Source organism: Crinia signifera, chromosome 6, assembly GCF_055691185.1.
Source record: "Crinia signifera chromosome 6, ASM5569118v1, whole genome shotgun sequence".
Lineage (NCBI taxonomy): Eukaryota > Metazoa > Chordata > Amphibia > Anura > Myobatrachidae > Crinia > Crinia signifera.
This window is the reverse complement of record NC_139222.1, coordinates 665,799-693,308: the sequence shown is the minus strand read 5'-3', so window position 1 is coordinate 693,308 and position 27,510 is coordinate 665,799. Positions and strand designations below refer to the sequence as shown.

Here is a 27,510-nt window from a genome sequence, read left to right as displayed (position 1 = left end):
GTCGGACGTGAAACATTAATGGTTAATTCTTAGCGATATGTCCCCTCTTGTTTCTTTATGGTTGAGTGAAACCTCCTGAGTAAATTCAGACTTAGTTTTGATTTAACTTGTTACAATTGCCGTCAACACTCGCAGTCAGGTCAGTACAGTGAAACAATCACTACACATGACCTTAGAGATATCTAGTCTGTGTTATCCCTGATTCAACATGTGAAGACATCAAACAAAGGAACAATGAACTATAATCCCAGCAGAAACTGGTTTTCCCCTTAACCTCGAGACAAAGGACCGCATGGCTCGGACGATACTCTAGTGAACAGGAAGACATCCCCATGAAGCTAAGAGCCAATGAAGTGTTGCCCGAGCCCCTTTCCTTTACCCAATGACCATCCAGTTCGACCCCACACCCCCTTGCTTTAAAAGCCTAAACCCGGGATCACTGAGCTCAGATGTGATCTAATCAGAACAAATTCCCAGGACCATGAAGAAACCCTAACCAATCGTGGTCTCTGCTTCCTTTTGACGGTAATTGTATCCCTTATATGTGCTAGTTGTTATATGATTGGCCGTACCTGCATTTGTGATCTTTGTAGTAATTCTTGTATGTAATGTATAAGCTGTATTGCATACATCTATAGTTTATATTGTATGTTATCCTGTAATCACCTGTGTCCACCATATCTATCTATCTATGTATCTATCAGTGGTGCAAGTATGGCGGTACGGGGTGGTACGGCGTACCGGTAAAAGATATACTGCCGGTACCCCGTACCGCCATAACAAATGCCCCTAAAAATGCTCAATGCGCATGCGCGCATATGGAAGTGGCGGGGGGCGTGGCCTCCGCCGCCCTGCCACAGCTGATATCGTTCGGAGGGGAGCGCATCGCGCGTATCTGCCTTCCCCTCCCTGTGTCACTGTGACACAGACGCCTGCTCTCCAATCAGAGCTCGCGGGCTGGCAGCCAATCAGGAGCCAGCCCGCGAGAGAGACTGCAGGGCTGGAGAGTGGAGACACGGAAGATGCGCTCCCCTCCAGTCCCCAGGGAAGAAGCAGACAGCGGCCCCAGGGAAGATGCAGGCAGCGGCGGCAGGGAACTAGAGGAGGGGGAGAACACCTGACGGTTAGTTGCTGCTAAATACTGTGGGGGCATTCATGTGTGGCACTGTGGGGGCAGATCTGGCACTAGGGGCATATGTGTGGCCCTGTGGGGGCAGATCTGGCACTGGGGGCATATGTGTGGTACTGTGGGGCATATATCTGGCACTGGGGGCATGTGTGGCACTGTGGGGGCAGATCTGGCACTGGGGGCATATGTGTGGCACTGTGGGGGCATATCTGGCACTAGGGGCATATCTGGCACTGGGGGGCATATGTGTGGCACTGGGGGCATACTTAGCACTGTGTGGGCATATCTAGCACTGTGGGGGCATATGTGTGGCACTGTGGGGAATATGATATTTGGCACTAGGGGCATATGTGTGACACTGTGGGGGCATTTATGTGCGGCACTGTGGGCATACCTAGCACTGTGAGGGCATATGTGTGGCACTGTGGGGCATACTTAGCACTGTAGGGGCATATCTGGGACTAGTGGCATATGTGTGGCACTGTGGGTGCATGTGTGGCACTGGGGGCATACTAAGCACTGTGGGGGAATATCTGGCACTTTGGAGGCATATGTATGGCACTGTGGGGGCGTATGTGTGGCACTGGGGGCATATCTAGCACTGGGGGGCATATGTGTGGCACTGTGGGGGCATATGTGTGGCACTGTGGGGGCATATGTGTGGCACTGTGGGGGCATATCTGGCACTGGGGGCATACTTGGCACGGTGGGGGCATATATGTGTGGCACTGTGGGGGTAAATGATATCTGGCACTGTGGGGGCATATATGTGCACAAGCCCAAACAGAAATGTCATTGTTTTAATGTTTTGTCATGTAGCCACTCCCCCTCGTGTCATATGACCACGCCCATTTTTGGCACAGTACCACTAAGAAATTTTTTCTACTTGCACCACTGGTATCTATCTATATATATGACTTGGGGTCGGATCCGTTATCTTCACATAACCAGTGTCTGTGTCTATTATTTCTTTATCATCGTATCCGCGTCTCATACGCACCATCAGCTTTAACCTTAATAAGTTTGTGTATCGATTGATACAATCGGTGCATTAATGGTGATCCAAAGGTTATAAAGATATGTATCGCTGTACAACCTCTCATTGATACGTCTCAGTGGCTGATCATAGCTGATCGGACGCACTAGACGTACAGTATATAAAGTGTATATCTTTATTTCTTATATAGCAGTGAATAGGTCACATTACAATAGAGTCAGCAGCTTCTAGTCATATGCAAATGTGGTTTACAGCCATTCCCATTGTCTGTGAATGAGGAAGCTTTTACACTCTGAGCTAAGTATTGCTAAAATCACTGTGGCAACCGGCGGTTGCCAGGGGTAACAGGATGCATTATCTAGAAGGAAACGAATACAGTGTAACTACTACATTATCCACTGGTTTATTAAAATATCGGTTTTAATATAGGACACCACAGGATGTATTTTGTAGGACACTACATGCTGCTCCCCATGTATAGTAGGACACTACATGCTGCTCCCCATGTATAGTAGGACACTACATGCTGTTCCCTCTGTACAGTAGGACACCACATGCTGCTCCCCCTGTATAGTAGAACACTACATGCTGCTCCCCCTGCATAGTTTAAAGCCACAGGCTGCTCCCCCTGTATAGTAGGACACCACAAGCTGCTCCCCTGTATAGTAGGACACTACATGCTGCTCCCCCTGTATAGTAGGACAGCAAGTGCTGCTCCCTCTGTATAGTAGGACACTACATGCTGCTCTCCCTTTATAGTTATGTAGGGTACACACCAGGACGACCCGCTCACGATGCACATCGTGAGCGGGTCGTCAGTGTCTCGTCCGACCCGCTCACGGTGACGCGGGGGGGCTGCTCCTGTATAGTAGGACACTACATGCTGCTCCCCATGTATAGTAGGACACCACAGGCTGCTCTCCCTGTATAGTAGGACACCACAGGCTACTCCCCCTGTATAGTAGGACACCACAGGCTACTCCCCCTGTATAGTAGGACACTACATGCTACTCCCCCTGTATAGTTTAAAGCCACAGGCTGCTCCCCCTGTATAGTAGGACACTACATGCTGCTCCCCCTGAATAGTAGGACAGCACGTGCTGCTCCCCCTGTATAGTAGGACACTACATGCTGCTCCCCCTGTATAGTAGGACAGCACGTGCTGCTCCCCCTGTATAGTAGGACACTACATGCTACTCCCCCTGTATAGTAGGACACTACATGCTACTCCCCCTGTATAGTAGGACACTACATGCTGCTCCCCCTGTGTAGTAGGACACTACATGCTGCTCTCCCTTTATAGTAGGACACCACAGACTACTCTCCCTGTATAGTAGGACACTACATGCTGCTCCTCCTGTATAGTAGGACACCACAGGCTACTCCCCCTGTATAGTAGTGCACCACATGATGCTCCCCCTCTATAGTAGGACACCACAGGCTGCTCCCCCTCTATAGTAGGACACCACAGGCTGCTCTCCCTATATAGTAGGACACCACATGCTGCTCCTCCTGTATAATTTGCGCCATTACCTGCTGTTGTCGGACGGATATTCGACAGGTACAGCTGGGGGCGGGGAAGGAGGATTCAGAAGCTTCGTTCACGAGCCAATTACACACCACTTCCGGGGGCTCCACGCGACTTCCGGTCTGTGCGGTCCAGCATACTTCCGGGCTGTGCGGTCCAGCATACTTCCGGGCTGTGCGATGTACCTTACTTCCGGTCTATGTGCGGTCCACGTTAGTTATTGTATGTGCGGTCCACACTCCGGAAAGGAGATTTCTTCCATTATCAGACAGCAACTTAGGAGTCTTTGTCCATCACCACCAGCAGGTAATTACGCCTACTATACATAGGGAGCAGCATTTAGTGTCCTACTAAACAGGGGGAGCAGCATTTAGTGTCTTACTAAACAGGTGGAGCAGTATTTATTGTCCTACTATATAAAGGGAGCAGCATTTAGTTTCCTTCTGTACAAAGGGAGCAGCATGTGGTGTCCTATTATACAGAGGGAGCAGCATTTAGTTTCCTACTTTACAGAGGGAGCAGCTTGTAGTGTACTACAATAGAGGCATACCCTCCAACATCTGAAGGGAAGAATTCAGTACACATATTTAAAAGGAGGCGTGGTCATGGGAAAGGGGCGTGGCCACACCCTCTTTCCAAATGTCTACTTGGCATTTTCCCCGCATAGTGAGGGATGATAGGACGATTTGCAGTCTATTTGCTCATTGGCCTCTCACCTCCCCTCCCACCGGTGCTGCTGAAACCTCCACTGCGCATACGCCGGGTTATCACAGCTCCCTTCTGGTTCCCCGGCTCATTCTCCTCTCTGACAGGCCGGGCAGATTTGGGAGCCGGTGCCTGGAATCAGCCATGTGTGTCTAATAGGACCACAGGCTGATCACCATTAAAAAAAGTGACACCGTGAGTTCGTTTGTGATGTCAGATATCTGATCGTTGGCTTCCCGCACTGTCATCGGATTTCTGCTGTAAACCGACACAAATCAGATGACGGGGTCGCTGAGCCGCAAGCCGGCGATCAGGTGTCTGGAGTCGGAGGAGTGCACATGGTCACCAATCATTGGTTATTGCCGGGGGTAGTCCACAGACTCACATGCGTGGAAAACTCTCCTGTATTTGTTCCAGTGAGAAGTCTGCAGAGTAGAGCAGAGGGAAGAGGGCCCTGCTCGTGGGATCTTACATTCTAGTTGGAACTAAGACACATAAATGGAGAGGCTAGTAAGGTTGGAGGCAACTCTGATGGGGCAGAGGAGGTGGGAACAGATAGGGTCGGGGCAGCAAGGAAAAGATCGGCCCCTTAGCATACGCCACTCAATGCTAGATTTCACACAAATTGACCACGTCTCCTGGTTTACGCAGGCCCCGCCGCCTTACACACCAAGCTACTGCAAGCAGCGAGATTTCTGTGTCTGCCAGATACCGCATACCGGAGGCCACACCGCGCAGCATGGAGACCACCCTCACACTGCTGAGGTACGGGAGGAGACAGACACTCAGCAGTCGCATCACTAAGCCAGTGTTATGGGTATATGGAACAGAGGCCTAATACACAAGCTTAGATCATTATCGCTGCTTAATGCTATAGGCCCCTAATGTATCACGTGAGAAGTCTCGGTGGGCTTCCACCTACCCTGAGGTACACATCCAGTGCTCCATTCTCCATGTACTCTGTGGGGATCATGATGGGGTGGCTTCGGCTCACGGCGCCTTCCAGGCGTACCACATTGGGGTGCTCAAACTGCCCCATGATGCTGACCTCCCTGAGGAACTCGTCTCGCTCTTTGTCCCCGCTCCCCGAGCGCAGGGTGCAGATACATACAGCCGTCTCCCACTTCCCGGGGAGACACAGCCGCCCGCGACACACGTCCCCAAAGGAGTTAGAGTGTCAGCTATACAGTGCGTGAGGACCCGCGCCAGAGCCGCGTGATGTTATGACACAACACTCGCAGGTCAGGACCCTGGTGCAGTGCACCTCTGGGAATGGGTGAAGAACGCTGTAGGGCCTGATTACATCAACGTACCCGCCGGGGCCCGATCGCCTGTCAAGGAGGAGCCACCTGACTGAAACCTCTGCAAAATCCAGTACAATCGGTACACTTTTTTTTTGTCGGTACAGACCGTTAAAAAAAAAGGTACTGTGCCGGCAAAATCGGTACATGTATGTAGTGTATGTAGAAGGGGAACAGCGTGTGTTGTGCAGGGGTAGCAGAATTAATGGTACTACTATACAGGGGGAGTTGCCTGTGGTGTCCTACTATACAGGGGGAGCAGCGTGTGTTGTGCAGGGGTAGCAGAATTAATGGTACTACTATACAGGGGGAGTTGCCTGTGGTGTCCTACTATACAGGGGGAGTGGCCTGTGGTGTCCTACTATACAGGGGGAGCAGCATGTGGTGTCCTATTATACAGGGGGAACAGCGTGTGTTGTGCAGGGGTAGCAGAATTAATGGTACTACTATACAGGGGGAGTTGCCTGTGGTGTCCTACTATACAGGGGGAGCAGCGTGTGTTGTGCAGGGGTAGCAGAATTAATGGTACTACTATACAGGGGGAGCAGCATGTGGTGTCCTACTATACAGGGGGAACAGCGTGTGTTGTGCAGGGGTAGCAGAATTAATGGTACTACTATACAGGGGGAGTTGCCTGTGGTGTCCTACTATACAGGGGGAGTGGCCTGTGGTGTCCTACTATACAGGGGGAGCAGCATGTGGTGTCCTATTATACAGGGGGAACAGCGTGTGTTGTGCAGGGGTAGCAGAATTAATGGTACTACTATACAGGGGGAGTTGCCTGTGGTCTCCTACTATACAGGGGGAGTGGCCTGTGGTGTCCTACTATACAGGGGGAGCAGCATGTGGTGTCCTATTATACAGGGGGAACAGCGTGTGTTGTGCAGGGGTAGCAGAATTAATGGTACTACTATACAGGGGGAGTTGCCTGTGGTGTCCTACTATACAGGGGGAGCAGCGTGTGTTGTGCAGGGGTAGCAGAATTAATGGTACTACTATACAGGGGGAGCAGCATGTGGTGTCCTACTATACAGGGGGAACAGCGTGTGTTGTGCAGGGGTAGCAGAATTAATGGTACTACTATACAGGGGGAGTTGCCTGTGGTGTCCTACTATACAGGGGGAGTGGCCTGTGGTGTCCTACTATACAGGGGGAGCAGCATGTGGTGTCCTATTATACAGGGGGAACAGCGTGTGTTGTGCAGGGGTAGCAGAATTAATGGTACTACTATACAGGGGGAGTTGCCTGTGGTCTCCTACTATACAGGGGGAGTGGCCTGTGGTGTCCTACTATACAGGGGGAGCAGCATGTGGTGTCCTATTATACAGGGGGAACAGCGTGTGTTGTGCAGGGGTAGCAGAATTAATGGTACTACTATACAGGGGGAGTTGCCTGTGGTGTCCTACTATACAGGGGGAGTGGCCTGTGGTGTCCTACTATACAGGGGGAGCAGCATGTGGTGTCCTATTATACAGGGGGAACAGCGTGTGTTGTGCAGGGGTAGCAGAATTAATGGTACTACTATACAGGGGGAGTTGCCTGTGGTGTCCTACTATACAGGGGGAGTGGCCTGTGGTGTCCTACTATACAGGGGGAGCAGCATGTGGTGTCCTATTATACAGGGGGAACAGCGTGTGTTGTGCAGGGGTAGCAGAATTAATGGTACTACTATACAGGGGGAGTTGCCTGTGGTCTCCTACTATACAGGGGGAGTGGCCTGTGGTGTCCTACTATACAGGGGGAGCAGCATGTGGTGTCCTATTATACAGGGGGAACAGCGTGTGTTGTGCAGGGGTAGCAGAATTAATGGTACTACTATACAGGGGGAGTTGCCTGTGGTGTCCTACTATACAGGGGGAGTGGCCTGTGGTGTCCTACTATACAGGGGGAGCAGCATGTGGTGTCCTATTATACAGGGGGAACAGCGTGTGTTGTGCAGGGGTAGCAGAATTAATGGTACTACTATACAGGGGAAGTTGCCTGTGGTCTCCTACTATACAGGGGGAGTGGCCTGTGGTGTCCTACTATACAGGGGGAGCAGCATGTGGTGTCCTATTATACAGGGGGAACAGCGTGTGTTGTGCAGGGGTAGCAGAATTAATGGTACTACTATACAGGGGGAGTTGCCAGTGGTGTCCTACTATACAGGGGGAGCAGCATGTGGTGTCCTATTATACAGGGGGAGCAACATGTGTTGTGCAGGGGTAGCAGAATTAATGGTACTACTATACAGGGGGAGTTGCCAGTGGTGTCCTACTATACAGGGGGAGCAGCATGTGGTGTCCTATTATACAGGGGGAACAGCGTGTGTTGTGCAGGGGTAGCAGAATTAATGGTACTACTATACAGGGGGAGCAGCATGTGGTGTCCTATTATACAGGGGGAACAGCGTGTGTTGTGCAGGGGTAGCAGAATTAATGGTACTTGTTTCCTAGCACGGCGCCCACTTAGCTAACTGCTTAGTGGACTGTTCTGCGTAGGGAAATCGCATCGCATCGGCCATTTTAGTGCCGTGCGATGCGATTGTTTAATGTAATTTATTCACTGCTCTGTGTGCCCCAGGGGATTGCATCGCATCGCACCTCCCGCAAAATCGCATGTGATTGTATAGGGTGTGCGATGCCATTCCATTAGCTATACAATAATATGATTGTATGTCATACAAAGTGGTTTTAGGCCCCCCGCCACTATCCGCACCACCCCGAAGTGTGGCGAGCACAGCGAGACCTGCGAGCGGCGGCAGAACGCGTCCTTCAACTTTTTCATACCCCCACTATCCACATCGGCGTGGAGTTGATTTTATATAGTGTGGCGAGCCACCAAGCCCGAAGCGCGGCGAGCGGACGCGGAATACATGTAAAGTAATGCGTGTCCCCTCGCTGCGCTCGCCACACTATATAAAATCAACTCCACGCCGACATGGATAGTGGGGGTATAAAAACGTCGGAGGACGCGTTCATCCGCCCCTCGCGGGTCTCGCTGTGCTCGCCACGCTTCGGGGTGGCGTGGATAGTGGGGGGAGGGGGGGTGCGTAAAACATCATTGTATGTCATACAATGAAATTATTGTATAGCTAATGTAATGGCATCGCACACCCTATAAAATCGCATAGGATCGCATGCGATTTTGTGGGAGGAGCGATGCGATGCGATCCCCTGGGGCACACAGAGCAGTGAATAAATTACATGAAACAATCGCATCGCACGGCACTAAAATGGCCCCTGCGATGTCACTACGTTAGCGTACGTAGAAAATCTGGGCGCCGTGCTAGGAAACAAGTACCGAATAATTGTTCTACTATACAGGGGGAGTGGCCTGTGGTGTCCTACTATACAGGGGGAGCAGCATGTGGTGTCCTACTAAACAGGGGGAGCAGCATGTGGTGTCCTACTATACAGGGGGTGCAGCATGGGGTGTCCTACTATACAGGGGGAGCAGCATGTGGTGTCCTATTATACAGGGGGAGCAGCATGTGGTGTCCTAATATACAGGGGGAGCAGCATGGGGTGTCCTACTATACAGGGGGAGCAGCATGTGGTGTCCTATTATACAGGGGGAGCAGCATGGGGTGTCCTACTATACAGGGGGAGCAGCATGTGGTGTTCTATTATACAGGGGGAGCAGCATGTGTTGTGCTGTACAGGGGAGCAGCCTGTGGTGTCCTACTATACAGTGGGAGTAACATGTGGTGTACTGTACAGGGGGAGCAGCAGGTGGCATCCTACTGTACAGGGGAGCAGTATGTAGAGTCCTCCTATACAGGGGGAGTGGCCTGTGGGGTCATTCTATAAAGGGGGAGCAGCTTCTGGTGTCCTACTTATCAGGGGGAGCAGCATTAAGTGTGCAACTATACAGGGGGATCAGCATGTGTTGTCATATTATACGGGGTGAGCGCACTGTGGTTTCCTACTATACAGATGGAGCAGCCTCTGGTGTCCTGTAATTATTATACAAGTAAAGCAGCCTGTGGTGTTCTGTTGTTGTTGTTGTTGTTATTATTATATGGGTATAACAGAATGTGGTGTCCTATTAATATTATGCAATTAAAGAAGCCTACATTGTTCTTTTATTACAGGAGGGGGAGTACATAGAGGAACACAGGGGTCTGTACAAGGACGTGATGATGGAGAATCACCGGCCCCTCACATCACTGGGTAAGAGGAGACATTTATTGTACAGGGGAGAGCAGGTATGGGGGTCCCCCATATACACCCAGCATCTGATAATCACATATATACAATGTTCTCAGTCACTGCGTGTCTCCTACTGATGGGGCCAGTAACAGGAATACCCCAGAGAGATGTCCCCGTCCTCTGTATTCCCAGGATAATCACATATATACAATGTCCTCAGTCGCTGCGTGTCTCCTACAGGTGGGCCCAGTAACAGGAATACCCCAGAGAGATGTCCCCATCCTCTGTATTCCCAGGATAATCACATATATACAATGTCCTCAGTCACTGCGTGTCTCCTGCAGATGGGCCCAGTAACAGGAATACCCCAGAGAGATGTCCCCGTCCTCTGTATTCCCAGGATAATCACATATATACCATGTCCTCAGTCACTGCGTGTCTCCTACAGATGGGCCCAGTAACAGAGATACCCCAGAGAGATGTCCCCGTCCTCTGTATTTCCAGGATAATCACATATATACCATGTCCTCAGTCACTGCGTGTCTCCTACAGATGGGCCAGTAACAGGAATACCCCAGAGAGATGTCCCCGTCCTCTGTATTCCCAGGATAATCACATATATACAATGTCCTCAGTCACTGCGTGTCTCTTACAGATGGGCCCAGTAACAGAGATACCCCAGAGAGATGTCCCCGTCCTCTGTATTTCCAGGATAATCACATATATACCATGTACTCAGTCACTGTGTGTCTCCTACAGATGGGCCCAGTAACAGGAATACCCCAGAGAGATGTCCCCGTCCTCTGTATTCCCAGGATAATCACATATATACAATGTCCTCAGTCACTGCGTGTCTCCTACAGATGGGCCCAGTACCAGAGATACCCCAGAGAGATGTCCCCGTCCTCTGTATTCCCAGGATAATCACATATATACAATGTCCTCAGTCACTGCGTGTCTCCTACTGATGGGCCAGTAACAGGAATACCCCAGAGAGATGTCCCCGTCCTCTGTATTCCCAGGATAATCACATATATACAATGTACTCAGTCACTGTGTGTCTCCTACAGATGGGCCCAGTACCAGGAATACCCCAGAGAGATGTCTCCCTCCTCTGTATTCCCAGGATAATCACATATATACCATGTCCTCAGTCACTGTGTGTCTCCTACAGATGGGCCCAGTAACAGGAATACCCCAGAGAGATGTCCCCGTCCTCTGTATTCCCAGGATAATCACATATATACCATGTCCTCAGTCACTGCGTGTCTCCTACAGATGGGCCCAGTAACAGGAATACCCCAGAGAGATGTCCCCGTCCTCTATATTCCCAGGATAATCACATATATACCATGTCCTCAGTCACTGCGTGTCTCCTACAGATGGGCCCAGTAACAGGAATACCCCAGAGAGATGTCCCTGTCCTCTGTATTCCCAGGATAATCACATATATACAATGTCCTTAGTCACTGTGTGTCTCCTACAGATGGGCCCAGTAACAGGAATACCCCAGAGAGATGTCCCCGTCCTCTGTATTCCCAGGATAATCACATATATACAATGTCCTCAGTCACTGTGTGTCTCCTACAGATGGGCCCAGTAACAGGAATACCCCAGAGAGATGTCCCCGTCCTCTGTATTCCCAGGATAATCACATATATACCATGTACTCAGTCACTGTGTGTCTCCTACAGATGGGCGCAGTAACAGGAATACCCCAGAGAGATGTCCCCGTCCTCTGTATTCCCAGGATAATCACATATATACCATGTCCTCAGTCACTGCGTGTCTCCTACAGATGGGCCCAGTAACAGGAATACCCCAGAGAGATGTCCCCGTCCTCTGTATTCCCAGGATAATCACATATATACAATGTACTCAGTCACTGCGTGTCTCCTACAGATGGGCCAGTAACAGGAATACCCCAGAGAGATGTCCCCGTCCTCTGTATTCCCAGGATAATCCCATATATACAATGTCCTCAGTCACTGCGTGTCTCCTACAGATGGGCCCAGTAACAGGAATACCCCAGAGAGATGTCCTCGTCCTCTGTATTCCCAGGATAATCACATATATACCATGTCCTCAGTCACTGTGTGTCTCCTACAGATGGGCCAAGTAACAGGAATACCCCAGAGAGATGTCCCCGTCCTCTGTATTCCCAGGATAATCACATATATACAATGTCCTCAGTCACTGCGTGTCTCCTACACATGGGCCCAGTAACAGGAATACCCCAGAGAGATGTCCCTGTCCTCTGTATTCCCAGGATAATCACATATATACAATGTCCTCAGTCACTGTGTGTCTCCTACAGATGGGCCCAGTAACCGGAATACCCCAGAGAGATGTCCCCGTCCTCTGTATTCCCAGGATAATCACATATATACAATGTCCTCAGTCACTGTGCGTCTCCTACAGATGGGCCCAGTAACAGGAATACCCCATAGAGATGTCCCCGTCCTCTGTATTCCCAGGATAATCACATATATACCATGTCCTCAGTCACTGCGTGTCTCCTACAGATGGGCCCAGTAACAGGAATACCCCAGAGAGATGTCCCCGTCCTCTGTATTCCCAGGATAATCACATATATACCATGTCCTCAGTCACTGTGTGTCTCCTACAGATGGGCCCAGTAACAGGAATACCCCAGAGAGATGTCCCCGTCCTCTATATTCCCAGGATAATCACATATATACCATGTCCTCAGTCACTGCGTGTCTCCTACAGATGGGCCCAGTAACAGGAATACCCCAGAGAGATGTCCCCGTCCTCTGTATTCCCAGGATAATCACATATATACAATGTCCTTAGTCACTGTGTGTCTCCTACAGATGGGCCCAGTAACAGGAATACCCCAGAGAGATGTCCCCGTCCTCTGTATTCCCAGGATAATCACATATATATCATGTCCTCAGTCACTGCGTGTCTCCTACAGATGGGCCCAGTAACAGGAATACCCCAGAGAGATGTCCCCGTCCTCTGTATTCCCAGGAGTGTACAGAGGAGAATCACAGGACCCCACAGGAGGATCAGGTAGGTGGGATTTAGGGTATCACCAATCTACAGTACCACAGTGACTGTCACTAAATGATCATAATTTTAAATAAATAAAACCAGAAATAATTGTTATATATATTTTTTTTTGGGGGGGTGTTATTAGTGTGATGTTGTGACTGATATGAAGGCAGAAGATACAGAGGGAGAAGAGACGTATGTGACTGATATGAAGGCAGAAGATACAGAGGGAGAAGAAGAGACGTATGTGACTGATATGAAGGCAGAAGATACAGATGGAGAAGAAGAGACGTATGTGACTGATATGAAGGCAGAAGGTACAGAGGGAGAAGAAGAGACGTATGTGACTGATATGAAGGCAGAAGATACAGAGGGAGAAGAAGAGACGTATGTGACTGATATGACGGCAGAAGATACAGAGGGAGAAGAAGAGACGTATGTGACTGATATGAAGGCAGAAGATACAGAGGGAGAAGAAGAGACGTATGTGACTGATATGAAGGCAGAAGATACAGAGGGAGGAGAAGAGACGTATGTGACTGATATGAAGGCAGAAGGTACAGAGGGAGAAGAAGAGACGTATGTGACTGATATGAAGGCAGAAGATACAGAGGGAGGAGAAGAGACGTATGTGACTGATATGAAGGCAGAAGATACAGAAGGAGGAGAAGAGACGTATGTGAGTGATATGAAGGCAGAAGATACAGAGGGAGCAGAAGAGACGTATGTGACTGATATGAAGGCAGAAGATACAGAGGGAGGAGAAGAGACGTATGTGACTGATATGAAGGCAGAAGATACAGAAGGAGGAGAAGAGACGTATGTGAGTGATATGAAGGCAGAAGATACAGAGGGAGAAGAAGACAGGTATGTGACTGATATGAAGGCAGAAGATACAAAGGGAGGAGAAGATACGTATGTGAATGATATGAAGATAGAAGATACAGAGGGAGGAGAAGAGACATATGTGAGTGATATGAAGGCAGAAGATACAGAGGGAGAAGAAGAGACGTATGTGACTGATATAAAGATAGAAGATACAGAGGGAGAAGAAGAGACGTATGTGACTGATATAAAGATAGAAGATACAGTGGGAGAAGAGACAAATATGACTGATATGAAGGTAGAAGATACAGAGGGAGAAGAGACAGATGTGAGGGTTGAGCAGTGGTGTAAGGAGGAGGAAAGCCCTACAGATATCAGCACAGGTGAGTAATATACACTTATAACATATCAGAGTCAAATATTCTTCTTGCTCAGTCACTACATCAATTTTTTTATCCTACACCCTCCTCTGTCAGTAAAGACTAATGATGCAAATGTATCTGCCCAGTGGGGGAGTCAGGAGCCATCATCCTTCTATTATACTCCTGCCCTCCCCCTCACATCATGTCACTGTGTGTTACCAGCCCAGAGATCTGACCAGTCTCCTCCCCGCACTCTCTGGTGCATCTCATACATCAGGAGCCATCAGCCCCTATTATACTCCTGCTCTCCCACTCACATCATGTCACTATGTGTTACCAGCCCAGAGATCTGACCAGTCTCCTCCCCGCACTCTCTGGTGTATCTCCTACATCAGGAGCCATCAGCCCCTATTATACTCCTGCTCTTCCCTCACATCATGTCACTGTGTGTTACCAGTCCAGAGATCTGACCAGTCTCCTCCCCGCACTCTCTGGTGTATCTCATACATCAGGAGACACCAGCCCCTATTATACTCCTGCTCTCCCCTCACATCATGTCACTGTGTGTTACCAGCCCAGAGATCTGACCAGTCTCCTCCCCGCACTCTCTGGTGCATCTCATACATCAGGAGCCATCAGCCCCTATTATACTCCTGCTCTCCCCCTCACATCATGTCACTGTGTGTTACCATGATAGAGGGTAGCATACCCTGACTCATTACACATAGAAATAAGTATATAAAGGCAATTATGGCGTACCACGCTCATGGTTATACATGTAATCCAGCTGTCATGTTGGCAGCTGGTACCCAGAATGTATGTTCCTGACTTTTGGTTTAATGTAATTACAGCTCCAGATCTCACCTTCTTCTATATAAAGAGTGATCTCTGGAAAGATATTCTTGTTGTAATTTGCTTCAAAAAAGACTTTAATAATTTTGTTGATTAGAATTAAGACAACCAAAAAATTGTTCTCCCCCGTTCTAAATCACAAAAATATTGTCTATGTACTGAATGAAAGACACCAGGTTCTCTTCAAATGGGTTGTTTGCCCATATTGTTTCCAATATCCATTTGCCCATAAATCGATTGGGATAATTGGAGCGTATCTGGTGCCCATTGCGGTACCTGTTTTTATTTATATAGAATTTGACCTTAAACAAACATCTATTATCAGTGAGGATAAAATACATACTTTCAAGCAGAATATTTTGAAGAAAATTAGATAAATCAGAGGATGCAAAACAGTGTTTGGAACCCCTATCCCTAGGTCATGATTTATTATGGTGTATACGTAGGACGCAAGTAAATCTACAAAATATTTTAAGTGCGATGTATTGTTTTATGGTACCTAATTGTTCACCCCTTCTTTCAAATCCCCTTCAGACGGGGCAATCGGGTTCACCTTGAAAAAACCTGATGTGTGAAACGTGCATTGGCGTGATCACTAGCATTGTGTTTGAAAATGTGATACTTGTTTCCTAGAACAGCACCCAGATTTCCTACGTACGCTAACGTAGGGAAATCGCATTGCATCGCATGGGCCATTATAGCGGCATGCAATGCGATTTTTTTAATGTCATTTTTTCAATCCTCTGTGTGTCCAAATGTATCGCATCGCATTGCATCGCACCTCCCGCAAAATCGCATGCCATTTTATAGGGTGTGCAATGCCAATACATGATATCATTGTATGTCCTAAAAATCTGTTTTATGCACCCCTACACTATCCACGCCACCCCGAAGCATGGCGAGTTGTGGAGGAACGTGTCCTCCAACCTTTTTTATACCCCCACTTTCCACTTGGAGTTGATTTTATATATTTTGGTGAGCGCACCGAGCCCGAAGCGTGGCAAGCGCACGCGGATTACTTTACATGTATTACGCGTCCCCTCGCGGGGCTCGCTACGCGCGCCAAGCTTCGGGCTCGCCACACTATATGAAATCAACTCCACGCCGACGTGGATAGTGGGGGTATGAAAAGGTCGGAGGACGCGTTCCGCCGCCCCTTGCGGAGCTCGCTGCGCTCGCCACGCTTCGGGGTGGTGGGGTGCGTTAAACCTATTTTAAGGACATACAATAATATTATTGTATACCTAATGTAATGGCATGCCTTGGGGCACACATAGCCGTGAATAAATTACATGAAAAAATCGCAGCGCACGGCACTAAAATGACCCATGCGATGCGATTTCTCTACGCAGAATAGCCCACTAAGCAAATAGCTTAGTGGGCGCCGTTCTAGGGAACAAGTACTGAAAATGTTTAAATAATTGAATGTTTAGTGACTAGCATGTAGCATGCAATTGGAATATGGGACAGTGAGACCCCCTACCCTACTCTTGAAAATAATCAGAGTAGACAATTAGCTACCTTTTATTAGCAACAGCCATGCTGGTGCTAGACATAACAGACAGAGACGGGGCTAGCTCAAGAGGTGCACGCTATTTCTGTTAACTTATTGCTCATAAGTTTCCCACTGTCGATATCAAACCAGTGTGGACAATCGGATAGGAATACTAGCAGTGTAACAACCGTGCTGGAGCTAGACTCATTTATCCTCGTTATGGCTAAACTCAATCTGTGACCATCCATATAGGGAGGAATTTCCCAAACAAAGGACTGGTACACTGGTACTTTTAAAAAGACGGGAACAAGCGCAGTAAAACACAATGCCATTCGGTTTTCAAATCTGTATTTAAACAAAATGTTTCACATTTATAATGATTTTGAAGACATGAAACTACTTAGACTTACTTCTGTGCGCCAAGTGGGAGACAATCTTCCCTTTTTTGACTGTAATCATCATGGTCTCTGGCTTCACCCCCAACAGATCAAGTTGGGGGTCATATATAGGGAAGGTTGACTGATTTGGGATTAGGTATTTCACAGTTGGGGATAGACATGGAGGGTGGGGGAGGGTTGGTTGGTTTGGGATTAGGAATGTCACAATTTGGGATATACATGGAGGGTTGGGTCGTTTGGGATTCGGTATGTCACAGTTGGGGATAGACGTGTACGGTGGGGGAGGGTGGGATTGTTTGGGATTAGGTATGTCACAGATGAGGATAAACATGGAGGATAAGGGGGCATTGGGTGGTTTGTAAATTAGGTATGCCACAGTTTGGAATAGACATGCAGGGTGGGGGAGGGTTGGGTGGTTTGGGATTAGGTGTGTCACAGTTGGGGATAGACATGCAGGGTGGGGGAGGGTTGGGTGGTTTGGGGTTAGGTATGTCACAGTTGGGTATAGATATGCAAGGTGGGGGAGGGTTGGGTGGTTTGGGATTAGGTATGTCACAGTTGGGGATAGATGTGCAGGGTGGGGGACGGTTGGGTGGTTTGGGGTTAGGTATGTCACAGTTGGGTATAGATATGCAAGGTGGGGGAGGGTTGGGTGGTTTGGGATTAGGTATGTCACAGTTGGGGATAGACGTGCAGGGTGGGGGAGGGTTGGGTGGTTTGGGATTAGGTATGTCACAGTTGGGGATAGACGTACAGTGTGGGGGAGGGTTGGGTGGTTTGGGATTAGGTATGTCACATTGGGGATAGATATGCAGGGTGGTTGAGGGTTGGGTGGTTTGGTATTAGGTGTGTCACAGTTGGGGATAGACATGGAGGGTGGGGGGAGGGTTGGGTGGTTTGGGATTAGGTATGTCACAGTTGGGGATAGACATGCAGGGTGGGGGGAGGGTTGGGTGGTTTGGGATTAGGTATGTCACAGTTGGGGATAGACATGCAGGGTGGGGGGAGGGTTGGGTGGTTTGGGATTAGGTATGTCACAGTTGGGGATAGACGTGCAGGGTGGGGGAGGGATGGATGGTTTGGGATTAGGTGTGTCACAGTTGGGGATAGATATGCAGGGTGGGGGAGGGTGGGGTGGTTTGGGATTAGGTATCTCACAGTTGGGGATAGACATGCAGGGTGGGGGGAGGGTTGGGTGGTTTGGGATTAGGTATGTCACAGTTGGGGATAGACATGCAGGGTGGGGGGACGGTTGGGTGGTTTGGGATTAGGTATGTCACAGTTGGGGATAGACATGCAGGGTGGGGGGAGGGTTGGGTGGTTTGGGATTAGGGATGTCACAGTTTGGTATAGACATGCAGGGTGGGGGAGGGTTGGGTGGTTTGGGATTAGGTGTGTCACAGTTGGGGATAGACGTGCAGGGTGGGGGAGGGTGGGGTGGTTTGGGATTAGGTATCTCACAGTTGGGGATAGACATGCAGGGTGGGGGGAGGGTTGGGTGGTTTGGGATTAGGTATGTCACAGTTGGGGATAGACATGCAGGGTGGGGGAGGGTTGGGTGATTTCGAATTGGGGATAGACATGGAGGGTTGGGTGGTTTAGGATTAGAGGAAAAGGGAAGATTTGTCATGGTGTGGTTCACCTATTAGAGAGAGTTGATGTTAAAATATAACCTTTATTTATTCAATTAATAAGGCAAGCGAAAAAGTATAAAAAAAACACATATAGACAAACAGGTGACTGTGCGGACGCTTCGTGTGTGTTTGATGTTTATTTAGAGCAGACAGGTTTATTATGTAACCCTGATGTTCCTTGGTTATAATACTACAACGGTTTCACTTTATATATTTCATACGTTGCTATACAAGCATTTATTTGAGATAGAGTATCGAGTTACAGAAGACAAGGGATGAGACTGTGCACAAAGATATAATGGTTTCTTACTTGAGGAATTTATAATAACTGGTTTGGGATTAGGTATGTCACAGTTGGGGATAGATATGCAGGGTGGGGGAGGGTTGGGTGGTTTGGGATTAGGTATGTCACAGTTGGGGATAGACATGCAAGGTGGGGGAGGGTTGGGTGGTTTGAGATTAGGGATGTCACAGTTTGGTATAGACATGCAGGGTGGGGGAGGGTTGGGTGGTTTGGGATTAGGTATGTCACAGTTGGGGATAGACGTGCAGGGTGGAGGAGGGTTGGGTGGTTTCGAATTGGGGATTGACATGGAGGGTCTGGTGGTTTGGGATTAGGTATGTCACAGTTGGGGATAGACGTGCAGGGAGGGGGAGGGTCTGGTGGTTTGAGATTAGGGATGTCACAGTTTGGTATAGACATGCAGGGTGGGGGAGGGTTGGGTGGTTTGGGATTAGGTATGTCACAGTTGGGGATAGACGTGCAGGGTGGAGGAGGGTTGGGTGGTTTCGAATTGGGGATTGACATGGAGGGTCTGGTGGTTTGGGATTAGGTATGTCACAGTTGGGGATAGACGTGCAGGGAGGGGGAGGGTCTGGTGGTTTGGGATTAGGTATGTCACAGTTGGGGATAGACGTGCAGGGTGGGGGAGGGATGGGTGGTTTGGGATTAGGTATGTCACAGTTGGGGATAGACGTGCAGGGTGGGGGAGGGTCTGGTGGTTTGGGATTAGGTATGTCACAGTTGGGGATAGACATACAGGGTGGGGGAGGGTTGGGTGGTTTTGAATTGGGGATTGACATGGAGGGTCTGGTGGTTTGGGATTAGGTATGTCACAGTTGGGGATAGACATGCATTGTGGTGGAGGGTTGGGTGGTTTGGAATTAGGTATGTCACAGTTGGGTATAGATATGCAAGGTGGGGGAGGGTTGGGTGGTTTGGGATTAGGTATGTCACAGTTGGGGATAGACATGCAAGGTGGGGGAGGGTTGGGTGGTTTGAGATTAGGGATGTCACAGTTTGGTATAGACATGCAGGGTGGGGGAGGGTTGGGTGGTTTGGGATTAGGTATGTCACAGTTGGGGATAGACGTGCAGGGTGGAGGAGGGTTGGGTGGTTTCGAATTGGGGATTGACATGGAGGGTCTGATGGTTTGGGATTAGGTATGTCACAGTTGGGGATAGACATGCAGGGTGGGGAAGGGTTGGGTGGTTTCGAATTGGGGATTGACATGGAGGGTCTGATGGTTTGGGATTAGGTATGTCACAGTTGGGGATAGACATGCAGGGTGGGGCAGGGTTGGGTGGTTTCGAATTGGGGATTGACATGGAGGGTCTGGTGGTTTGGGATTAGGTATGTCACAGTTGGGGATAGACATACAGGGTGGGGGAGGGTTGGGTGGTTTCGAATTGGGGATTGACATGGAGGGTCTGGTGGTTTGGTATTAGGTATGTCACAGTTGGGGATAGACATGCATTGTGGTGGAGGGTTGGGTGGTTTGGGATTAGGTATGTCACAGTTGGGTATAGATATGCAAGGTGGGGGAGGGTTGGGTGGTTTGGGATTAGGTATGTCACAGTTGGGGATAGACGTACAGTATGGGGGAGGGTTGGGTGGTTTGGTATTAGGTATGTCACAGTTGGGGATAGATATGCAAGGTGGGGGAGGGTTGGGTGGTTTGGGATTAGGTATGTCACAGTTGGGTATAGATATGCAAGCTGGGGGAGGGTTGGGTGGTTTGGGATTAGGTATGTCACAGTTGGGGATAGATGTGCAGGGAGGGGGAGGGTCTGGTGGTTTGGTATTAGGTATGTCACAGTTGGGAATAGATATGCACGGTTGGGCGGTTTGGGATTTATGTTTTGGCTTGAGTACCATTTGCATTCCAGAGAGGGATGGGACAGGGTTGTTCCCTATCGAGACTATATTTGCCATAGCCGTTGGCTTGTCTGATTAGGTCCATCTCAGAGACTGGGTGGCAGTGAGGACAAGACAGATGTCTCCTTATTAACTTCCTTCACACACACACACGTTGTGAGTCCAAAATAAGTCTGACCCTTACACACAGATATGAATCCCGCACCAGTCCTGGATATTACTTTAATAGACCCGCTTGTCTCAAAATTATAATTATTTTATGGGGCAATACCTTTTGTTTTGGATGTGCTACCCACTGCTTAGATTTAAACCTGAAACACCCATATAAGAAGTAAACAATGGTATGGGTGCACTAATACCCCTTTCACACCGCACTTGTAAATCTGTATATTGCAGTTTTTTTCCCATTTCGAAACGTTTAAGGCTGCAGTGTGAAAGCGCCAGAGTTGATTTACCGGTTAAAGATAACCAGTATTTCAAAACGTTTAAAAAGCCGAGTCCTACACGTTTCAGAGCCGGTCTTTATGCAGTGAGAATGGCTCTGAAATGGTATTTAGTAAAAACAACAGATTACAGACCTGTGATAGGCTGTCCCCTGCATTCTGCCTTGAAACGTGTTCAGGGGATTAAATGGGTTGACTGATGTGAATGGTATTTAAACGGTATTTAAAACGGTAATCTACTGCAATGTGAAGGCTCAGACCCGTTTTAAATACCGTTTAAAAATACCAGTTTTGAAACGTTTTGGCAGTGTGAAAGCGGTATTAGAGTCGTATGATAACAAAATACAATATAACTTTTATTACTTTTGTTAAAATTTGGGAAATATTAAAATACAGCAAGTAAAAAAAGAATAAAAAAGTGTTAAATGTAGGAGTCCACAGCCTATATTCAGTGTGTGTGTATATATATATATATATATATATATATATATATATATATATATATATATATGTGTGTGCCTTGTGTCTCTTTTATTACTGGGTGTTATTACATCCTGTTTAATGAGACACTATGTTCTGGTTAGAGTTTATAGAGATCTATGAGAGCTGATTTGTGTAAAAAATGTTTCAATATCTCAATGAAACATTTTAACAGGATAACCGTATCCTTTATTTGTCATTTTCCAGGCTTTTCAATCAGCCATAGGAGTTTCTTCTTCCTACTTCATGGCAGCCTTTCCAATGGATTAACCCCTTCTTCCCCAGATCTAGACAGGTATATTTTTTCCTAGGATGCTCCTCCTACATAAGTCCGCTCCGACCTCCTCCCTTAAGTCTTTGAATGTCTCCGCCATAGATCCTAGGAAAAAAACCATATACAGGAAGGGATAATTATGGGCTTCCTACTTCATGGCAGCCTTTACAATGTCTAAAGGCACAATTAAGGGTTATTCAGAAGTATGAAAGTGAACATCTTATACCCCTTTTACAACAAAAATCCTGGGATCCAACACGGCATTTGGAAGACGGATTGGATCTGGGCTTTACACCGATTACACTGCGGTGCCCACCCGCAGTGTAGATGGAGGCGGCGCTTGGAGATGACATCATCTCCAAGTGCCGGGACCGCGGTCATCCACGCCGGGACCGCTGATCGCCGTGCTGGGGGCAGCCCAGCACCAAGGTAAGCTGCTGGCCTGCCCCCGTTCCTCCCCCCCCCCCCCCAGCCGTCTTGTGGGATGTGAATGGATGCCGCACACAGGCATCCATTCACCTCCTCCACTGCCGCTGCTGTCTGCAGAGTATAGCAGACAGCAGCGCAGGCTGTCTGTGACCCCCGTCCAACCTGCGGGCGCTGCGGTCCGCAGGTTGGATGTAAATGGGAGCCGGGTCGGATGACCCGGACTACCCATTTACACCAGTGCTAGCCGTGTTCTACCCGCTGCTAACCCGGGTCTGACCCGCCGAAGAGCCGGGGTTTTGTGGCGGTGTAAAAGGGGTATTATTCAGGACTATGGTGTATTTTCTACAGTACATTTCTGGGACCCTTTTTGAATTTGATTTCGATACATAGAGACGGAGACGAGGAACACCCTAATAACAGGAGTGACTTATGGTATTTATCATATATACCATTTGTTCTCTGATATTTGGAGAAAAGGATCGTACCTTTCCATTTAGCACCAGTGGACGGGACACCCAGTTTCCATTTCATTTTGCATTGTTTTATGGTATTAGGGTTACCATTTTTTGGTTGTACTGCGGTGGTCTGGCCTAGTGGAGGCCCAACACAGACACTGGCAATGCGGCATTCAGGCTCCCGGTGACCATCGGAGGGAGAGGTGAGGGGAAGCTGCACAAGGGCTCCAGTGGTAGCCCCCCTGCCCAGTGCTGGCCGGATCATGCGCTCCAGCTCTCATCCCCAGGAGAGAGACTCCAGTCTCGGCCCAGGGCCCAACTCCATCCCCCAGGCCTCACTGACTCCCCCCTCCAACTCCAGCCCTGACTGACTCTGCCCAGGCTTCAGTGACTCTCTCTTCCCCCAAACCCCCCCATCGCCGCCACCACCACCCATGCCGCCCACGGCTCTCCCTACAGGAAGATTCAAGATGGCGCCGCAATGGCTGCCTAGGAACTGTGCACTCAGCCATATGTATCCCGTGTCTCCTGTGTGATAACTGTACTGTATCTGTTACAACTGTGCTGTCTTTGCTCATACTGTTACTGTTCCCCACCTGGCTGCTGCAATGACCAGTGGTGCCGCTGATGGCTGCCTAGGCGCTGTGCAGCTCAGCGGGTATGTGTTCCCTGTGTGATAACTGTACTGTCCCTGCTTATATTGTTACCTGCCTGGCTGCTGCAGTGACCAGTGGTGCTGCTGATGGCTGCCTAGGTGCTGTACAGCTCGGCAGGTATGTGTTCCCTGTGTGATAACTGTACTGTCCCTGCTTATATTGTTACCTACCTGGGTGCTGCGATGACCAGTGGTGCCGCTGATGGCTGTCTAGGTGCTGTGCAGCTCAGCGGGTATGTGTTCCCTGTGTGATACTGTACTGTCCCTGCTTATACTGTTACCTACCTGGCTGCTGCAATGACCAGTGGTGCCGCTGATGGCTGCCTAGGCGCTGTGCAGCACGGCGGGTATGTGTTCCCATGTGATAACTGTACTGCTCATAATGTTACCCACCTGGCTGCTGCAATGACCAGTGGCGCCGCTGATTGGCTGCCTCGGCGCTGCGCAGCTCGGTGGGCATGTGCCCCCAGTATGTAACGTCTTAATGTAACATATGTAATGTCCTCCCCCCTTCATCCCTGCTTGATGCTGCACTGTAATCCACAAAAAATTCCTAGTGTGCGCAAGCATACATGGCCAATAAAGTTGATTCTATTCTATTCTATTGAAGCGCACTACACTTGAACTGTCTTCTATCTTTTTGAATGTGTACACTGCGTCTTGAATGCAAATCGAATTTGATATTAAATGCAAAAGAGCAGATCGAATGTGAAATCCAAGGCAAAAACAAAAGGTGGCGGAGAGGAAGAATGGAAAGCGAATTGATGCATCTGTGCGCACCTTAAGTCTTGCCGGATGTAGTAGTGCAGATTTGCGTCCATCCCGTATTGGAGAGGTGCAGATAGGGGAGAAATATTTTCTGGCCTTCGTCAGCTCGGCAGAGTATTCCTGGAACAGAAGGATTTGTTGCCCTCCCAGGAAATGGATTTAAGTTTGTGTGAGGCAATCCAGAGCAATTCTTTATGGCGATAGTGTCCTCAATATAATGGCACAAGGTCTGGTGTCCTCTGGGGGCCTAGCCTGTGTATCATTACATCTGTCCTGGGAGAGTAATCCTAATGATATCATACAATTCCTGTCCCCTGACAGGTTATTGCGCCTTGATCTGTTCTCCAGATCCTGCTCTTTGTTTCGTAGTCTTAGTATGATCCTCGGAAACGTGTTTAATTTCTGCTACTTCTGCAAAGTTTCCCTAACTCAGTGTTCTGTCTTTAAGGCATGCTGTTGGGGCTGGGCTAGCTGCTTGTTAATGGTGGCAGCGGGCTCATGGCTGCCCTCACTGCAATAATGAGATACCAATATATAATAGGGGCATAGCAGAGTAGCGTCTTGCTGGGGTGTGGGGGAGGTGTCAGGGGGAGCAGGGTGTACCTGTATGTTCTCCACACCGTCCTCATCCCCAGAGGCACAAGTGCTGTGGGGTGGGGGTTTGAGGCAGAGGCACGCTAGAAGCGGTTGGCAGCACCATCTTGGTTTTGCGCTTCTTCTCCTTTTTAGCATGGTGTTTGGTGCTGGGCATTGCTGTAATGAATATGTCCATATACCAGGCTTGTTTGGCAGTGCAGTGGTGGCCAGGGGGAGCTGTTGGTAGAGGCGCAGGGCCTTGTATAAAGTAATATGGGTGACTCGGGTAGCGGAGCAGGCTCTCCTAGCGGCCACACATGAAGCCGCCGGAACTGGAAGTCCCTACCACCATTTATATTCATATAACAAACACCCACCCACTTTTATCTATATTTATTGTATTGTATACCAAAGCAAACACACACACACACATATATTGAATTGTCAGTATACAACCTGACATAATGATTAACTACTGTGTCAGCATAATTATGTGTATCGGAGCTGGTTCATATAAAGCTGTGCTTGGTGCTAAAAACCTGAGATCAAACTCACATCAGGCTAATGAAATACGTATATATATATATATATATGGGTGATAGTGGTGGTACTAGCGCTGGAGGACTCCAGATTTTTTTGGATATTTCCAGATGTCCACACACTATTTTGTGTGGAATTCCTTATGCACTCCCCTTCACTCTTCTGGGTGGCAGCACCTTCTCCTGTGGGTTCCCGTTCCTTAGAACCCTCTGAACAAGAATCTGAAAAAAGGGTGAGATGGGCGCCTATAGTGCAGTAAATCCTTAGCAGGTTTTGTCTCCCTTCACCACATGAAGACAGACACACCCCTAAATCAAAGGTGTACCGTGTAGGGTGGTTATCCACCACTGTTCTCTGAGCGTCTTTAAACAAGATCCTGGGGCCACTGCAACACGATCTCAAGGAACAATCCTCCACATTTCACTCCGCCAGATATTTGAATGGCATATATATATATATAGGGAGAGAATGCAGGAAAGAGAGGACTAGTGTAATACGTTCAACAACATTTATTTACACCGCAAAACACAATAAAAAATCCGTACAATGTATAAAAACAAATGGGGCTTATCTGGTGGTGATGTACACGATCAGGTCTCATCCATCCAACACAGTCATAGCCAATGGTCTCTCTACGCGTTTCATCCCTCTGGACTTCCTCAGGAGAGTGTCTAGTGGTGGTGTCCTAACCTCCTTTTATACTAGTAGTAACCAATCACCTACTGTTAGGGTTTCCCGCTCTTAGATGTATTCTAATTTCCGTTTCCACCTTGTGGAACGCATACTTCCGGTTTCCGTTTGTACAATAATTACCAAGGAAACAGGGTGACTGTTAAATTAAGGTTATATTTATAAGGGAAAGGGAGCCCCATACAAATGGACCGCTCAGTTATTTTAAAGTTTATATCAAAATCCTGGCTGTTTAAGCCAGCAGACTGCTCCGTTCTCACTGGAGCGTCATTTCCGGTATTTGGAGCGCTCACAGCTTCCGGCCGTGAGCGCTCGTGACCCGCATCAGACTTCCTGCTGATGTTCCTCAAAACCGCCCGTCTTCGGCGGCCCGCCCCACGATGCGCATCACTTCCGCATCGTGGAACGCACCCCTCTGCCGGAAGCGCGTCTCTTTGGAACGCACCAGGCTTTCTACTGACGCTTGTTCCGCTACCATGGTGATCTCTGCCACCGATCACCATGGAGACTCATTTGTATTGCTGATCCCCTAATTGATATATGGGCTAGATCTGGGCCACATCTCCTTCTAAGATAGAAACTTAAATATAGGTAAAGAATGGAAAATAGGATCTGGGCAGCTAACGATATATTTTAATATATCGATAAGAATTCATAATGAATCCAAATACTTATTGGACTAACTTATATATGTATAACGGAGAAAAATACAATAGTTGCTCCAGCAAAGATTAAGAAGTAAAGGTATTACACACATAGTGTATACGGTCACAATGCCTGACCATGTGTGGATTTCCCCACCTCCCATCTTCCTGGATGTATCAACCTTCACAAGCATACGTGCTCAGAGTAATATTTGCATAAACATATATATGCACAAACATACAAAAAATGTACGAAAATATATAGTCTTAATGAAAAAAGTGGTGATATTGTAAAAGGTTTTAAAAATTTTTTTTTTTTTTTTTTTTAAATTCATAAAATCCTGAAAAACTCATAAAAATGGAGCCAGTTCATAATTGTCATTAAGACCATTCGGTACCAGAGTTCCCAGTTCGTGGATCCAGAACATTTCCCTTCTTGATAGGAGGTTCTCCCTATTAATTTTATAACAACTTTTAATGAACAAGAACAGAATATTAGAAGAATCCTGAATAAACACTGGAGCATTTTACATACGGATCCAATTTTAAATAAAATTCTCCCAGAAAGACCAGATATAGTTTTTAAAAAAGCGAGAAATCTTAAAGACACTCTGGCACCCAGCATGCTCCCACAAAAGAAGCACCCCCCCAAGAATCCTTGGGATCAGGCAAAAGGTTTTTTTAAATGCACAAAGTGCAATATTTGTAGATTTGCACATTCCGAGTATAGGAATTTTAATAATTTTAATGGAACCAAAAACTATAAGTTGAAAAGCCTGATAAACTGTAATACTACATGGGTAATCTACATGCTTGAATGCCCGTGTGGACTCAAGTATGTGGGGAAAACAAAGAGACAATTAAAATTAAGAGTGCAGGAGCATGTGAGAGGAATTAGAAACAAAGTGGAAACCCATTCCATACCCAGGCACTTTAAGCAGTTACATGACAGCAACGTAGAGGGGCTGAAATTCAAAGTTATAGAGCATGTGACTTTGGGGCCTAGAGGAGGAGATAG

The 27,510-nt window shown here is 48.2% G+C and overlaps 2 protein-coding genes across 7 annotated transcripts in view; one reads left to right on the top strand and one right to left on the bottom strand.

Annotated features, from left to right (window-relative positions):
- LOC146009798 (uncharacterized) overlaps positions 1-5,661 on the bottom strand; it is a 34,184-nt gene extending 28,523 nt beyond the window's left edge. The window contains exon 1 of one of the 3 annotated variants that reach the window (XM_083150267.1): positions 5,282-5,661. In XM_083150267.1, the coding sequence (XP_083006393.1) occupies positions 5,282-5,398 (117 nt within the window). In that variant the 5' untranslated portion in view covers positions 5,399-5,661. Of the gene's footprint in view, positions 1-3,659; positions 3,878-5,281 lie in introns of those variants that run through there. The other 2 variants (XM_083150265.1, XM_083150268.1) reach the window with 2 other exon arrangements.
- Positions 4,752-27,510, top strand: part of LOC146009801 (uncharacterized) — a 53,750-nt gene continuing 30,991 nt past the window's right edge. Inside the window, exons 1-4 of one of the 4 annotated variants that reach the window (XM_083150274.1) lie at positions 4,752-5,124; positions 9,736-9,814; positions 12,735-12,832; positions 12,960-14,022. In XM_083150274.1, the coding sequence (XP_083006400.1) occupies positions 4,858-5,124; positions 9,736-9,814; positions 12,735-12,832; positions 12,960-14,022 (1,507 nt within the window). In that variant the 5' untranslated portion in view covers positions 4,752-4,857. Of the gene's footprint in view, positions 5,125-5,313; positions 5,784-9,735; positions 9,815-12,734; positions 12,833-12,959; positions 14,023-27,510 lie in introns of those variants that run through there. The other 3 variants (XM_083150273.1, XM_083150276.1, XM_083150275.1) reach the window with 3 other exon arrangements.